The sequence below is a fragment of the Periplaneta americana genome, chromosome 14 (genome assembly GCF_040183065.1).
Source record: "Periplaneta americana isolate PAMFEO1 chromosome 14, P.americana_PAMFEO1_priV1, whole genome shotgun sequence".
In the NCBI taxonomy this organism is placed as follows: Eukaryota; Metazoa; Arthropoda; class Insecta; order Blattodea; family Blattidae; genus Periplaneta; species Periplaneta americana.
In genome coordinates this window covers 69,669,773-69,687,732 of record NC_091130.1, presented here as the reverse complement: position 1 = coordinate 69,687,732, position 17,960 = coordinate 69,669,773, and the positions used below count along the sequence as shown (strand labels likewise).

The 17,960-nt window shown below is 33.2% G+C and overlaps 1 protein-coding gene and 1 long non-coding RNA gene across 3 annotated transcripts in view; one reads left to right on the top strand and one right to left on the bottom strand.

Annotated features, from left to right (window-relative positions):
• The window catches only part of LOC138713431 (uncharacterized), a 39,850-nt gene extending 27,934 nt beyond the window's left edge, over positions 1–11,916 (top strand). The window contains exons 2-3 of one of the 2 annotated variants that reach the window (XR_011335865.1): positions 2,141–2,208; positions 11,678–11,916. This is a non-coding gene — a long non-coding RNA (uncharacterized lncRNA). The remainder of the gene's footprint in view (positions 1–2,140; positions 2,209–11,677) is intronic. The other variant, XR_011335864.1, reaches the window with a different exon arrangement.
• LOC138713428 (zinc finger CCCH domain-containing protein 15 homolog) overlaps positions 1–17,960 on the bottom strand; it is a 46,752-nt gene that overhangs the window by 17,625 nt on the left and 11,167 nt on the right. The window contains exons 2-5 of the mRNA XM_069845522.1: positions 15,635–15,833; positions 14,551–14,792; positions 11,669–11,788; positions 4,377–4,583 (exon numbers count right to left, since the gene is read on the bottom strand). Coding sequence (XP_069701623.1) covers positions 4,377–4,583; positions 11,669–11,788; positions 14,551–14,792; positions 15,635–15,833 — 768 coding nt within the window. The remainder of the gene's footprint in view (positions 1–4,376; positions 4,584–11,668; positions 11,789–14,550; positions 14,793–15,634; positions 15,834–17,960) is intronic.

Here is a 17,960-nt window from a genome sequence, read left to right as displayed (position 1 = left end):
TGTGCTTACCGTGCGAAATGTACTAAATTTTGTTGCGTCAAATGTAATGTTGATCTTCATCCTGATACTTGTTTTCTAAAATATCATATAAAATGAAGAAAACCGAAAAAAAAGTTGTTGAAGTGTCTAAAATAATAATTAAAGTGATTAGACATGTATATATTGTTCAAATATTAGTTCAAAATTCGTTTCTTACATTGTAGGGGCCTATTAAGTATTTGTATGAAACTGATACTGTAACTGCCCAGCGTATGTTATATCATACAGGTCATATTTACTATACCGGAAGAGACAAAATTGTAATTTTTGTGTATTTGCACTCAGTAAGGTGTAACAATTATAATATTATAAAATTATGTGATTATGAATTCCTTTTTTTATCTGGGCATTAATGGGTTAAAGAAAAAAAAAGAAAGTTAATTGTTTAAGGCAAAATAAATGGATTAATTGAAATAGAGATGATGATGTAGTATTTGAAGAGAATCCTTGATAATATTATTTTTAATAATATCATTTCAGTCGTAATTAACGTAAAAGTTATTTCAGTAATGCAAGTACAGTGTAATGCTGCTTTGTATGTACAGCTTTATCTAGTTTACAATTATATTTACAATTACAATTATCTAGTTTACAATTTATTACGTTTCTACATCATAAGAGGTTTCTAATCGAGCATATGAGAAAGCAATAGGTCTCATGAGAAAGTCGTTAATTTAATATTATCCAATAAGTAGCATACAACTAGTTAATACAGTGCTACTAAATTATTTTAATTTTACAAAACACAAAATGACCTAAATATCTCAAAAGATCAAAACTTGCATTAGCATTATAATATCGAAGCTTAATTTGTAAGTCTGAGTTGCACATGATATTTCTTGTTCCCCCTGAATTACGTATAAACCAGATACTACTGTAATTAATGAGTAAACAGTAGATAAAAACTATTGGTTAAAATATAGTGTCTCATTTATTATATTATATTCTTTCTTGTGTATAACAAAAACTATAATTTCATGTCAATGTGTACTTTAAAATGTCATAAAAATGTTCATTTTTGCGAAGCTGTACTTTTTTGCATACTTCTGGCTCAAGTCGGCACAATGTTCCAGTTTTAGATTGATTATTATATTTACTATTCAGGGGTGTATTATATAACTTACAATTTGTTAATGTAGTAATATTACATTTTTAAAATAAGTAAAATATTGTAATAAACTACTCTATAATTCTGTGTGTGTGTGCGTGCGTGTGTGTGTGCGTGCATGTCTAATGCTCTGGATTTAACAATGAAGTCATCATCCTTCTTGCTTCCCAATATTTTGATGGAAGGTCCACAAATGTCCTAAGAGTTTCACAATTAGCCAGGTGCTCCATCTCCATGTCCTCTTCTCTGGTGCACAGTAAGCATTTAGGTGAATTCAGTACTCCAATACGATGGAGGTGTTTACTGAGGAAATCATGACCAGTAATCCATCTAAACATGGCCACGGCAGATTTTCGAGGTAGATCAGGAATTAGTTTTGGATCTTTGAATGATTGTTTCCATTTTGAATTTTGATGTTTTGCCTGTTCGCTGAACTTATTCTTTTTATGACTCGCTTTATTGATTCATATGGGAACTTGAAATTTGTTTTTAAGTTGATATAAGTTCCTTTCTTTGCTAACATATCTGCTTTCTCGTTACCGTTCAGTCCGCAGTGGGCCGGGATCCATTAGAAGACCACTTTTTTATTTAGCATTTGAATCTGTTTTACCATGCAATGAATTTCTTTTACTTTTTCCATTTTAGGGGATGTAGTTGAGCTGATGGACTGGATTGCAGCTTTGGAGTCAGACAGGATGACTATGTTTTTGCACTGGTTTAGCCAAACAAATACATTTTGAAGTGATGTATAAATGGCTTCAACTTCGCCATCAAAATTTCTTGTGTACTTGCCAACATTTTTATAAAGAGAAAAGTATTGGCAAGTAGCTCCTGCTCCAGCTCCTTCATTTTGATCCATGAGAGATCCATCAGTGTAAATGTACAACCAGTCCTTCTGTGGATATTTTCTATTAATTGTTTGTAGGGCAATGGCTTTAATACATTATTATCTAATGGATTATTTTTAAAAACCTTTTGCATTCGCTCGAATAGCGCTCCTGAAACTGCAGTCGGAAAACAGAGCTAGCACCACTCGGTGACAAACCACTGAACTACAAGAAGTAAGTCACTTTCTATTCTACCCGCTCTGACATGGACATCCCTTTTCCTTTCTTTCATGAAGATTTCAAATACCATAAAAATATGCATGGGAAACACAATGTCATTATCCATACCTTACTTAATAAGTTAATTTTGATAAGGATATTTTACATACGAAGATTAACACCGAAATGCAATCAAAGTCAGGCTACCAGCATTAGAACTGACACATAGTGGTACAAAGAAATGCCGCATAATTACTTAAATTGTATGTAACATGTTCAAAAAAATTATTGCAGATTATTTTATTGTAAACTTCGAAAGCTGTATACGGGCTATTCCATATGAAATCGATCAGTAAAAAACCTCGCATTTTTTTAGACTCTAATTTTTCCATACTTATACAAGGAGCTGAGGGGAGTGCATTTTCAAAAATATACTATCGAAAGTCAAACGGTTTTCGTATTATTGAGCGACAAATTTAGCCTATTTTATAAAACAAGCCTCTTTCAGCGCTCAGAACTCTGGAACCATTTACTGCAGAACACTGAACGAGAGCTCATTTTGAAGCTGACATTTGGTAGGTTATGTTAAGAAGTAATCCTTATTTTTATTGTACACAGAGAGACAGATAATCTGATTTTACTTGCTTTTAGGCTTTTTGCCCATTTGTAAAAACGTAAAAAAATATTGAGAAAAAACCTTGCATTATTAAGAGGGATTCGGCATTGTTTGCTTAGTGGTATGGCAATAAGTTTCGAGGGTATTAAATAGATTATTTTCACACGCCTAAACTTGAACGGCGTAGTACCGCACGCACTGGCCAAGAGGTGAAGATGAGCGAGCGTTGGGCGTCATTTTACTCCTGTGTTTATGAAAACATGTGATAAAGCTAGCACAGCCATGACTGGTAGATGACACATCACGTGTTTGTCTCCTGGCCTTGCTTCTCTCGGCTACCTCCTGTCTCACAGTCAGCTGGTTAGTTCACGCGCGTACTATTTATTTTCTTTATTTGATATTTTCAATACTTTCTTATCAACACACCATCAGTAAAAAATATGTGTTTATTTGTACTTTCAAAGTGGAATCTAACTATATATTTTTAAAATATTTTTTTCCTAGCCAAAGGCGTCATAATGAGGAAAAGTCTAAATTTCTCCATTTCCATAAAAAGTAAGAAAATCTGTTTATATTTCAATATAAAGTTTAATTTCTCAGCATAAAAATAAACCATGATTTTGATCATTGGGTGAAAGGGTTTCAGAGCTACAACAGTTTAAAGTTGCTAATTTTATGAAAATACGATAAATTTAAATATTTTTAATTTAAACACTATGAAGTTCTGATGCCCCAAACTTTGCACAAAGCATTGTATCACAGTTCTCTACGTACAAAAAAAGTTTAATTGTATTTAGAAAGTGTAAGGTCAATTTTCTCTATATTTCAGTCGATTTGAGATGGAATAGCTCATACAGTAATTTTTTGAGCCCTGTATATCTATAATTATTCAGTATTAATTATTCATTTGATCTGTACATGAATTACTAGATGTTATTTATGACCATTTTATTCCCAACATTTTGCCATTGTATAATTTATCTCTCTCGATTTTTCGCCTCCGAATTTTGTGAAACAAGGTCGGAGAATACATGAGTAAATATGGTATGCCCCACTTCATCTTGCCCCCTACCGACTCTTCTGTGATTGTCCACTGGGAGACTAAGCCTCATATGGAAAGCTGATTTAGCTAAGTGCTACTGTATGTTTCATCCTACCTTATCCTTCACTCCTACTTTGCATAGTTAGTGTTTTCCCCTTAAATTTCCATTTCTCATCATGTGAGTAAGAAGCGAAATATCTAATGCATTCAATAAAGCACAACTGAATAACAAAAAGTTTTTCACTTCCCCATCTTTAAGCTCAGACACAATTGCTCATAATCCTGTTTTCCCTCTCCATATCTCCAATCCGGAGGAATACAAAAGCAGTCACAAGTTCAATTAATATTTTAAAACAAAACTTACAGAACAATATCTGTTTCACAGCAGTACTAACAACTGGAGCAAGTGACAATAAAAAAACTTGCGGTATTATAATGAAATTATTTTTAAACTAAGGTCAGAGTTGAAGAAAGCTTACGAAAATTAACAATTAACATGATGAGCTTAAAGCAAAAACATCTTACCCCCATTTGTCTTCCTGCTTTATATTCTGAACGCTTCTTCTCTTCCTCCCTTATAGCTGCCTCCTTCTTCTCCTTCACCTTGCGTTTCTTCCAAGCAAGAAATGATTCCAGTGTGACTTTAGTTAGATTGGAACCTAGAGCTGCTCGCTCGCGCTCAATGAGATCTTCTAGTGAAATCTCTTCTTTTTTATCTTCCTTCTTTTTATCCTGTAAGAGAAGAAAAAAATTTGATTAAGGAATAGAATGCTGATCAACAGGGAAAGGATTTATATGTAAATACATATTTACTTATAAAGCTAATATAATTTATATTTTGCATTATCTTTATGTTTCACAATGTGTAGGGTTGAAAAATCCTACTTTTATTTTCCATATTTTTCCATATTTTAGAGTTTAGTACATATTTTCGTTAATTTCCATATATTTTCCATATTTCATATAAAACAGTCCATATTATATTAGGTTTAACACTAAAACAAAACAAAATTCCATTAACTTTTAAAAATACATTTCAACAATAGAGATTTAAACACATGTTCAGTAATCCCTTTAACATCAGAGTTATTTGAAAATTAGCAGTCCTATCAACAATGGGAAAGTAAGTTACAAAACTGTATTAATTTAATTTAAAATTTTTAACAGACTTCAGTTGTGCAGCTCAACAGTTAAATGCCAGTCAGAGTACACATAGGTTCAGTTTTGTAAATCATACTATAAAGACGGTAAATATGCCAAAAGTACGTCATTCAGTCAATTTAAAATCAAAACTAACAAGTTACATTTCAGAATTTAAAGAAGATGGTTTATCAACTGACAATAAAATATTATTTTGTAATTTGTGTCAGTGTGCAGTATCATCTACACAAAAGTTCCTGGTGCAACAACACATTACAACTAGTAAACATCAGGCCAACAAACAACTAAATTCCAAGCAGAGACAATTGTTTTTAACACAACCAACAACATCGAATGTAAGATCTGAGTTTAACATCGACCTGTGCCGTTCTCTCATCTCTGCTGATATTCCTCTCTACAAACTAAAGAATAAGGTCTTCAGGGAATTCCTTGAAAAATATACTCAACATACAATCCCGGATGAGTCAACACTTAGGAAGACGTATGCTCCATCCATCTACGATGAGACAATACAGAAGATAAGAGATGAAATTAAAGATAGTTCAATTTGGGTTTCCATTGATGAGACTCCCGACAAAGAAGGTAGACTTGTTGGTAATGTAGTTATCGGTTTGTTAAGTGAACAATATTCTGAACGAATTCTTTTACATTGTGATGTTCTAGAAAAGTGCAATAACAAAACTATAGTTAAACTGTTCAACGAAGCTATGGGTATCCTGTGGCCAAAGGGTATTATGTACGATAATGTGTTATTCTTTATTAGCGATGCTGCCCCTTATATGGTCAAAGCTGGACAAGCATTATCTGTTGTATATCCTAAATTGACTCATTTTACTTGTGTGGCACATGCATTTCATCGTGTGGCAGAAGTGGTCAGAGACAATTTCCCTAAAGTAGATTTGTTGATTTCATCAGTGAAAAAAGTATTTCTCAAAGCTCCCAGTAGAGTTAACGTGTTGAAAGAAATGTACCCTGAAATTCCATTGCCACCAAAGCCAATTTTAACTAGATGGGGTACATGGCTAGAAGCAGTTGAATATTATGCCGAACATATAGACTCTATTAACAATGTTCTCCTTGCATTGGACTCTGAAGATGCAGTCTCAATTGATACTGCGAAAACAGTTACCTGTGACATAAGTGTGAAGAATGACTTAGCTCACATTCAGCATACATTTTCATGCATCATAAAAACGCTCAAAAGTCTCCAAAATAGGCACCTTTCACTATCTGAAAGTTTTGAAATTATAAATAGTACTGTGGAACAACTGAATCGTGGTAGAGGTAAAGTTGCAGATGCAGTAAGAGCTAAGGTGGACACTGTACTTTCAAAAAACCCTGGATATGAAGAACTACAAAAGGTTGTTGCTGTGATGAGTGGTGAATCAACAGTGAAGATTAACTTGGACTTATCCCCAGCAGACATTGTGAAATTGAATTATGTACCAGTTACTTCTTGTGACGTCGAACGCTCTTTTAGTCAGTATAAATCTATCCTCAGAGACAATAGAAGAAGATTCACTTTTCAGCACTTGAAAGAAATGTTTGTAACCTATTGTTATGGTAACAGACAATAAAAATTGTGTTTTGTTGAAACTACATTGGAAGATAAGGTACGTCCATTATATTTTTTGTTTAGTTTGATTAAAATGTACCAATATTTAACGTACATAGTCATTTTTTTATAATTTTAAGTCCATATTTAATTCCATATTTTGGTAAAAATCCATATTTAATTCCATATTTTGGTAAAAATAACTACATATATATTTACATATTTCATATATTTTTAGTCCATATAAATCCGTTTCCTGCTGATCAATATACAGTCAACTTGGGATATAGTGAATCTCTCCAGACTTGCATATTTCGTTCACTATATCCGAGGTTCACTAAATCCAAAGTGTCTCTCCCCTAACGTTAAATGACAGAAATGAATGAAATTGTGAAGAAGAAAATAAAATACTATTCAGTAATTTAAATATTTCATTTTTGTGGAATGGATTACACTGTATATTGTTACTCACAGCTGATTTACTTAAACTATGCTGTCGACCCACGTCCGCTTGCAAAAGACAACGTTCAATGTACTTATAACATTCGCCTTATCTTCCAAAGAAAACATTTTATGCTTCGACATTTTTATACAGAACATTCACTGTTCGAACACTAGAAACAGATTGATCAGGTACAAATGACAAACACTGTTATGGTGTGACTGCATACTCATCCTTGGAATTTCCTGGGTCACTTAATGGAAACTGGAGTTTGAAAACCATCAAAATCTTACCTTCATTTATGCTCTGGACATAATGTCCATCCCATTTTAATAAAAGAAGGCAATTTAATTTTCCGTTGTTTCGATGCTATTCATCATAATGGAAATGTTTCTGAGAACAAAACGCAACCCTTTGAAGGTGGAGGATTAGAAATAACAGTAGAGTCGTGTGCATTTACAGTACATCTCATTGTCTAGGAATCATTAATCCTACTTTTGTCCTTTGACTAAAGGAGTAAGAAACTTAGAATGTTGTTCTCAACACATTCTTTCAATTTTATACAAGAAGGTCTGACTTCAAATAAGAATTTGTCAGGATACAACTCTTGTAACTTCAATTTTTAAGGTTCACTATAAACGGAAATATTAATGTACTTTTTCATGTATGCGGGTCGGGACCAATGATTTAAGTTCACTATATCCAGAGTTGACTGTGTGTATATAATTTGTAATGTATAGTTGGCACTAAAAATAATAAGTAAATGGCGGATAGTGGAGACAACACACTTTCCAAAGAATATGAGTAAGAAAAATGTACATATTATTCCAAGTTTTACTGCAACAGGCTAAAAATTACAAAAAAAGCACGAAATATGTTTACTGTTCACTACCTAGACTAAATAAATCATAGAAAGGGACATATTTCTTTGTAACATAAAAACATAGGTAATATTGACAATGCTACTACATAGACAGAGCATTCTTATGCAGACCAGTCATGTTCCGCTGACTTATATGACAGTAGTGTAGAGTGCCAGTCCTGAGAAAGCTAAGCATTAAAAGGTGGTCTGCATAGGGAAGCATGTCCCAGTGTATGACCACTTTCACCTGCTAACAGATTTTGTAGCTAAAGACTGGAGTGCAACCAGTCTGTATAGGATTGCTCTGTATAACTAATTAAACTGGTGTATTTGAGTAACTCCACTATGACTAAAATTGAGAAAGTTGTAAACCTCCGAAAATTTCAATACAGTGATTAGTGGACAAAAAGTTAATAATTTGACAAATATTGTCCTTTGGATGCATACTTACTTACTGGTTTTTAAGGAACCCGGAGGTTCATTGCCGCCCTCACATAAGCCTGCCATTAGTCCCTATCCTGAGCAAGATTAATCCAGTCTTTATCATCATATTCCGTCTCCCTCAAATCCATTTTAATATTATCTTCCCATCTACGTCTCGCCCTCCCTAAAGGTCTTTTTCCCTCCGGCCTGCCAACTAACACTCTATATGCATTTCTGGATTCGCCCATATGTGCTACATGTCCTGCCCATCTCAAACGACTGGATTTAATGTTCCTAATTATGTCAGGTGAAGAATACAATGCGTGCAGTTCTGTGTTGTGTAACTTTCTCCATTCTCCTGTAACTTCATCCCTCTTAGCCCCAAATATTTTCCTAAACAACTTATTCTCAAACACCCTTAACCTATGAATAATTTCAGCTCAGTGGGAGAGCGTTGGTATGTTTAACCAAAGGTCCCGGGTTCGATACCCGGCCCCGGAACAATTTTTCCCTCGAAATTATTCAAATTGACTTTACAGGGAGTTATTCCTGAAAGCTTAATTTGCATAATACACGTCACTGTACGTAACAGAAAACCACAATTTAAAGTCACACAGAGTTAGTGTGCACTCAAATGTTGGTTGCTTGACTGTTGTCAGCCCACTTTGAGGTCTGTGGATATAGAGGGAAAAAATGGATCAGTGTCGGGTAGAGTTCCCGGGTAGCTCAGTGGGAGAGTGTTGGTACATTTAACCAAAGGTCCCGGGTTCGATACCCGGCCCCGGAACAATTTTTCCCTCGAAATTATTCAAATTGACTTTACAGGGAGTTATTCCTGAAAGCTTAATTTGCACCCTTAACCTATGTTCCTCTCTCAAAGTGAGAGTCCAAGTTTCACAAACATTAAGAACAACTGGTAATATAACTGTTTTATAAATTCTAACTTTTACATTTTTTGACAGCAGACTGGATGATAAAAGCTTCTCAACTGAATAATAACAGACATTTCCCACATTTATTCTGTGTTTAATCTCCTCCCAAGTATAATTTGTATTTGTTACTGTTGCTCCCAGGTATTTGAATTTTTCCACCTCTTCAAAGGATAAATTTCCAATTTTTATATTTCCATTTTGTACAATATTCTCGTCACGAGACATAATCATATACTTTGTCTTTTCGGGATTTACTTCCAAACCTATCTCTTTACTTGCTTCAAGTAAAATTCTCGTATTTTTGCTAATCGTTTGTGGATTTTCTCCTAACATATTCACGTCATCCGCATAGACAAGCAGCTGATGTAACCCGTTCAATTCCAAACCCTCTCTGTTATCCTGGACTTTCCTAATGGCATACTCTAGAGCAAAGTTAAAAAGTAAAGGGGATAGTGCATCTCCTTGCTTTAGCCCACAGTGAATTGGAAACGCATCTGACAGAAACTGACCTATTCGGACTCTGCTGTACATTTCACTGAGACATATTTTAATTAATCAAACTAGTTTCTTGGAAATACCAAATTCAATAATACTTAATAACATAATTCAAAAAATTATTTGACAGGGGAAAAAAATTATTTCAGAAGCCCTCAAAATAAATTTATTTTTTCTGAACTTCCCATAACAAATAAGCGAAATTATATAATGAAACTTTTTTCCTTGAATTACGGCCTGCACTCTCATAATGGATGACTTGGTTTTGTCTTGGGCTAAATAACCTCAATTCTTGTTGTAGTGCTTGATGACAACAAACCTTTTCTCCCCAAAAATCATTTGCATATCATTAGGAAGCACCTGTGAGTTCAGTTCTGAACTGTGCTCAAAATTATATGTGAGACCTCTAAATTACAAAGCCTTTTTCTGCTAAGGAACAATGAATGGACAACAAGATGCAATGAAATATTTATGTTGAATACTACAAGAAAACTTGGTTTGGAATTTCAATTCCGAGAACTTAACAAATAAATCAGTGAAGTCTCTCAACTCTGACAATATCTAATTTGTACAAGTACATGCTTGTTGGCAACTTGTAACAGTGTTACACATATACTGGGTGAAGCATTTAAGTTGATAATATGAAAGATCTAAAAAATGAAGCATTTTAGAAAGAAGTATTTGAAATTAAAGTTAATTGACTTTAAGGAAGAAAGCAAACTGCATTATTTATGTTGTATTTGGAGAACATTTTCAAGGTCATTTGAAGGTCAATCTATTTTTTTAATGGATCCTTACAGTTTTAATTTTTTATTCTCATACCTCGTACAAAAATAGGCATGCTTTATATAAACCATTTTGCAATTTAGCGCATAGTTTCACAGATATTCCAAAAGTAAAAATGTATATACATTTCATAAGCATCTAAACTTGTATTATAAAAACTCTTTGAAGGAAAGATTGATGTGTATTAAAATTACTTCGTTCTCAATATTCACACAAGCACTTCATATGTACTCTTACATGTTTTCTGGAGTAGCTGGTACAACTAAATTGAAAAATTATTTACACAAACATTGTATATTTTTATACAGAGGAATGAGATTGAAAAATAAAAACTACAGACTTCCCTTTCAAAAAATTAAACATCTTCAAATGACCTTGAAAACGTTCTCCAAATATAATGTAAACAATGCAGTTTGCTTTCCCCTTTGATTAACGTCCATTTCAAATATTTCTTTCAAAAACGTCTCGTTTTTATTAGGTATTTGAGTTATTAACTTAAATGGTCAACTTGATATAGAAACCATCATATTGGTACATCTTTATAAACATTTCAATAGAATAATGGAGAAGTCTCTGTATCTGAATTCCTGCTTCATTCTTGTATTTGACAACAATATTTTGTATTAAATCTGCTTAATTAAGTTAAATTAATTAAAAATTCAGTAACACAACTTTGAGTATAATCTGAAAGACTCGTGTAAACATATTACAGTAAAATCCCTCATAAGTGGCACCAATTAACCTGCAATACCAAAAAAAAGGACACTTTTTGCTGGTCAAAAAAAAAAAGTTTAAATCTGCTGCATTACTACAGGTCCCCGGTGTTGCCACATTAGGAAATTCGCACAAACTTACATATTCAATGAATATTCAAACCTATTATTATTAGTGTGATTTGTTTTAATAAAAAAAAAAACCACACAGTTTTATGTCATATTTAGTTATGATTAAGTGACTTAGAAATAAGCTTCACATGACTGAAGTTTCAAGAGTTGGCATCATAAAATATGAACAGATAATTTTTAAAAATATTTATGCAATTATCTGGCAAAATCTCGTATCCGGAGCCAACCTGGTCCCTTTGGTGCCAGTTACAAGGAAGTCTACTGTATACAAACTAATTTGCTTCTTTAAATGTTTCATACTTTTCTCTCTGCTCACCTTTTTCAGAACAAATCCAGGTGGTAATGCATGTCTGTAGATGCAACTTGCTCCATTGGGACATTGCCAGAACCAACCATATTTACTCTTCTCAACAGCCTCAAGGAAGAATTTACATATCTGAATGAAAGAAATCAAGAAATGAATACAAAATACTAACACAACAGTGTAACCCTTATACTGTAATTCAAAACAGATTTATGTAACAATGTAGGTACCTAAGTATAAATTCATAACAATATTCACAATAGCAGTCTATTTATTTTGTAATCTGCATGAAGCACATATACCGGTAATAAAGTCTGTGAGAATTATTTTTTATAGTTTAACTTCAATTAAAAACTGTGCAATATTTATAAATGTCCTGCAACCACTTTTTTAAGCTGTATTAAAATAGTTCCTGAATTTCGAAATAGTTCCAGAATCTATCTTCGTAGCGTATCCAGCTATTTGCTGACAACACGTGTTCTACTATGTTTCACTATAAGGGTTATTGTCAAACACAGGAAGGAGACCCATTAATTGTCCATATTGAGGACTTAATGGAACCAGCCTAAACAATAACCTAGTGTCTAATCTCTACCTTCTCGTGGTGCAGCTGTTACCATTTTGCTTATGCAAAATGAACTAACAGAATGGGCTACCCACCAAACAGCACTCGTCAGCTTGGTGGGCTTATGACCGAAACTGATCTCTTCTCTTTTCTAGTATCAGCCTCCCTTTTCTTTCCTTTTGCTCTTTCCTATCCAGCCTCCCTTGGCTAACTCTTGTTCTTTTCGACTCTGATGGTATTAGAGCATTCGAGGCCTAGGAGATCATTTCCTCTATCCTTTTCCTCTATATCTAACCCTCGTAGGTACTCACCTAGTGATGGTGAGTTAGCTTCAATCCTTTAGATTGAGTTAATAATAGTTCCAGAATAAATCTGGAAGATTTTCAGACACGAAATCTCAAATATTTCAGTAACAGTTCCATTCAACTTACAGTCTATAATGAAATATCATAAATTCGCGTTATTCAATAACCCTAATTAATTAATTACATAATAAAAATTGTAACACAAGAACTACTTTTTTTCTTTCCACAAACATTTTCAACAGCAACAAGAAAATCCATGATCTCCTCCAGAATTACTTAACATCCTAAAATGTTGTCACAATTTGCAAAAACTGAACAAAAGAACCATATTACAATGAACACTAGCTAACTGCAGAATAATTACCCTCCTCCCCCCCACAAGAACAGGAAACCAGAAGATAGAGCTAAAACTCACTAGGATTCAGATGATGCAATTAACATCGAAACTAGTCAATCAGGTATAATAACAACATCATTTAAAATATTAACACAATGAAGTCGTTATTTATTTAATTTAAATAACTTAATAGTTAATCAGTAACGAAAATAAGGCAGAAGATACATTGGCCAAAAAATAGTACAATTGTTATGAAATAGGTTTATAATGTAATATTTTATGGCACGAGTCAATGTTTAGGAAACAAGCAAAGCAAGTTTTCTCATTTTGATGAGTGCAATAACTGTGTAACATTATAAACATGTTTCACACGTTATTTTTTATGACAGCATTATAAAACAATTAATAAAGGAATAACACAAAATTTGTAATGATGGGTAGTTTGATATCATGGTATGAAGAAAGAAATTGCTATGACAACAATGATGTATTAAATATTATAGCAAATTGTTTCATATAGGGCCACATACACGCAAAGATTTACCTGGAGGCAAGCCTGTGCAGACTTACCTCCGGGAGGTATGTCTGAATTGGATGATTGCCCATACATGCTCAGACTTATCCATACATGCAAGTTTCAACACTTTCCAGAATTCACAAATTAGTGATTAAATTCAAAATGATAGGTTCAGTACAGTGTTAACGCGTGAAGGATTCAATTAGCAGAGAAATTGCAAGAATTACCAAGGATAAATAGGAACATCATCTCACACTACAACACTTGTGTCTATGTTATGGAGAATCTTCCGCGCAGCTGCTGCAATGTGGTAAGTCAAATTCATTTTTTTAATTCCACTTATTGATAATAGCTGTTCTTTTATTACAGACACAGGCCCCTTTTTCCATGCACAGTCACAGCTTCCATGATAATGCTTGCTGGAAGCCAGTATTCAGAAAATGCGTGTACAACCATAAGAATCATTCTGTATATGCACTCCATGGTCAACCTACCTGTTCCTGTTCACATTTTGACAAATTCCATATACATTTCCATTATTTTTTAAGTGGAATCTGTACCATGATGTACAGATCCAAAAACAAAATTTGGGCCACCTGAATTTTTCAAGTTCCAGTTATAACATACTGCACATCCTCAGTGCTTACTAAGCATGCACAATATGTTATAAATGGTACTTGGAAAATTCAGGTGGCCCAAATTTTGTTTCTGGGTCTATACACAGAAATAAAATTAATGTTTACTTTGAATAACAACATACATATGTTCATAATATTTCATATAAATGAAGGGTTCAGAACCATAATGGGCCAAGCGCCATTTACTAAAACTGTAGAAAATAAGGGTTAAAATGAAGTTATTACCATAATTCAATGGAAACATATATAGCAAGTAATACAAAGTATACACATTAAAACTAAATGATTTGTCAATCTTTATTAAACTATGGTATTCACTTAACTTTAACCCTTGCTTTCTCTGTTTTTAATAAATGGTGCTTGGTCCACTATGGCTCTGAACCCTTCAAATATTGTTGTTTAATTTGGTGTAGTATAAAACATTATGTATTAACCTTGCTAACCTTAAGCAAAACACTTTCATTTAAGACTGCATTCACTACATTTATTCATGCTCTATTAACCATACAGAAACGACTAATATTAATCTTACAATATCTGTAGGTGGCATTTTCCTTTCAGCCTCTCCATGCTTCTTCTCCACAACTTCCTTCAATTTCTCTTCATCCCAGTTTTCCATTGTGTCATCTCCTTCTTCATCTCTCATATCACAATAAACACTGCGTTTCTCAGCCTTCCGTTCAAGAGCAAGATCATGAGAGAATTTACAGCGATCGCCTTTTGTGCACTGTCCTTGTTTAAAAAACGCACACAGTACAGATTTTGGATCTGTTCCTGAAACATTAACATCATTTTTGTTAGCACAACATTAGTAGAAATAATCTTTTGGAATTAAGAAGTTTTTATTCAAGGTAAGGTCACGTTGTACTATTCTTTGCTATGAACAGCAACTTTCGTGAACACTTAAATTGTATTTAGCCTTTCAATCTGTGTTATGTCCAATCCTTTGATATACATTTTATAACTCATCATATCTGTGTTCCTTATTTTTTGTGGGTATATTTAATCCTACCATACTAAAATACTTAAAATCTCTTCACACAGAATGATAAAGATGTGCATCGTACTTCAAAAACATTTAGAAGAAACATCTCATTCAATTTATTTTCCTCACTTTCTTCTTTCCCTTTTTCCTTCTCATTTATTTGTCTTAAGATATGTACTATTTAATTCCCTAGAATAGATTAATAAGGTCGTTCTCATAATGTTTAAACAGCATATTTATCACATAATAGATTAGTAATTCAGGCTCATTTAAAACAAATATTTAATCAATAAACTTAATTTTTATATAACAATTTTATATCAAGTTAATCTGTAAAAATTCAACTTAAAAATTCATGTGAATGTCAAAACATAACTACCAGATTATATCCATATCCACACAATTACTACAGAATATTTACATCAGTAAAAATATTTCCAAAGAAATAAAATTTTAAAATAACAATATTTAAAACTTTAGTATCTCCCGATTGCTGCACCAGAATAAGAAACTAATTTTGTTTTTCCTCAGATTATATGATTACTTTTAGTATTATTTTGAACAAGTAAGCAACATTGATCAGACTATACTTTGTACCTTAATGACATCTTCAAACTAAAGAGCATATTACCCTTTTCCACCTTCTGTGTTGCCACGGGTCTAAAGAGCAGATTCATTTCCTTCTGGTCTTTCAGCTTCTTCTCTTTCTCAATCTTCTTCAAGTCTTCAGTCTTCTTGCCATTTCCTCCACTTTTTACTTGATGCTGAACTTGCTGGATGAAACGTTGTTGTTTAGCTCCTTTTTTGTTCTTTAAGCCAAATGTTTTGTCCTGTTGAAAAGTAAAATGTTAGCATTTAATTCCTAATTCATGACTTAAATATAAGTAAAAATGCATTTATATGTGGGCTCAGAAGACTTGTGATTGATTTTCACAGCAAACTTAGAATCAATTCTACATATATTACATTTTTCTGTTAAAGATGAACTAGTTTAGGATCTTGCTTAAATCACAATGCCATGATATATTTTCGAACACTACTATATAATTAAAACGAACTAGATTCTTTTCAATTAAGAATCTATGGTATCTTGTATAGAACAAAGAGGTTACGAAACGATTCATCAAAAGAATTACTAGGCAAAGCAAACTAAACCAAAAGGCTGCAGTGCACCCAGACTGAGGAAGCAGACAACTTCTGTTAATAAAAAAAAAAGTAGTTTTTGTTATGTAAGAGTTAAGCTTATTTTCTACTTGATTGAATTCAAAATACTGTATTGCTTTTTAAGTTGAAACATTTCTGTGGCACTTTTGAAAAGTCAAACACAAAAATTCACGTTCATTCTTTGCTCCATTCTAGCGTCACACATGTATACAATAAACAGTAGTAATCGGGGGAGTGACTCTGATTGAGGTTCTGGCTGATATGTACATCTATTATCAGGCAGTACATCTCCTTGACGATATGTGTGTGTCAGAGGAAGAACAATTTGTTTGTATGCATCTAAAGTCTGACTAGTGTAAAATATAGCTAATCAGCGCTGTATGCAATGGAGAGGGAAAGGAACTGGCCACCCTCCCCCATTATCGCCTGACCTAGTTGCCTCATAAGTGGTGCCTTGTTGGTATCACTTGTGGGTTCAGACCTGTCTTCGGACAGTTGACTAAACAACAACAATAATAATTGGGGAGATTTAAATTCTGATTTTGATATCTCAACAGATAGAACAACTGTAACTGACGTATTAAATCTATTAAGACAATTTAACTTTTATCCTAGAAATTATACTCCGAGAACATATATTACATTTTTCTGTTAAAGATGAACTAGTTTAGGATCTTGCTTAAATCACAATGCCATGATATATTTTCGAACACTACTATATAATTAAAACGAACTAGATTCTTTTCAATTAAGAATCTATGGTATCTTGTATAGAACAAAGAGGTTACGAAACGATTCATCAAAAGAATTACTAGGCAAAGCAAACTAAACCAAAAGGCTGCAGTGCACCCAGACTGAGGAAGCAGACAACTTCTGTTAATAAAAAAAAAAGTAGTTTTTGTTATGTAAGAGTTAAGCTTATTTTCTACTTGATTGAATTCAAAATACTGTATTGCTTTTTAAGTTGAAACATTTCTGTGGCACTTTTGAAAAGTCAAACACAAAAATTCACGTTCATTCTTTGCTCCATTCTAGCGTCACACATGTATACAATAAACAGTAGTAATCGGGGGAGTGACTCTGATTGAGGTTCTGGCTGATATGTACATCTATTATCAGGCAGTACATCTCCTTGACGATATGTGTGTGTCAGAGGAAGAACAATTTGTTTGTATGCATCTAAAGTCTGACTAGTGTAAAATATAGCTAATCAGCGCTGTATGCAATGGAGAGGGAAAGGAACTGGCCACCCTCCCCCATTATCGCCTGACCTAGTTGCCTCATAAGTGGTGCCTTGTTGGTATCACTTGTGGGTTCAGACCTGTCTTCGGACAGTTGACTAAACAACAACAATAATAATTGGGGAGATTTAAATTCTGATTTTGATATCTCAACAGATAGAACAACTGTAACTGACGTATTAAATCTATTAAGACAATTTAACTTTTATCCTAGAAATTATACTCCGAGAAGAAAAGCATGCCTCGATAATATTTTCATAAATAGCAGGAATAATAATGATATTCAGGTAAATAATAATAATAATAATAATAATAATAATAATAATAATAATAATGAGTAATAACTGCCAAAGATGGGAAACAAGATCATGAAATCAAAACAAGAATAACAATGGGAAAATTAGCAATATCAACCTTAAACAGTATTCTCTGGGACAGAAGTATTACCAAAGAAAATAAATCACAAATTTTTAGAGCAATAGTAAGAAGCATAGCAACATATGGAACAGAAACTTGGCAGCTAAAACATCAAACAATTTCTAAATTATTAGC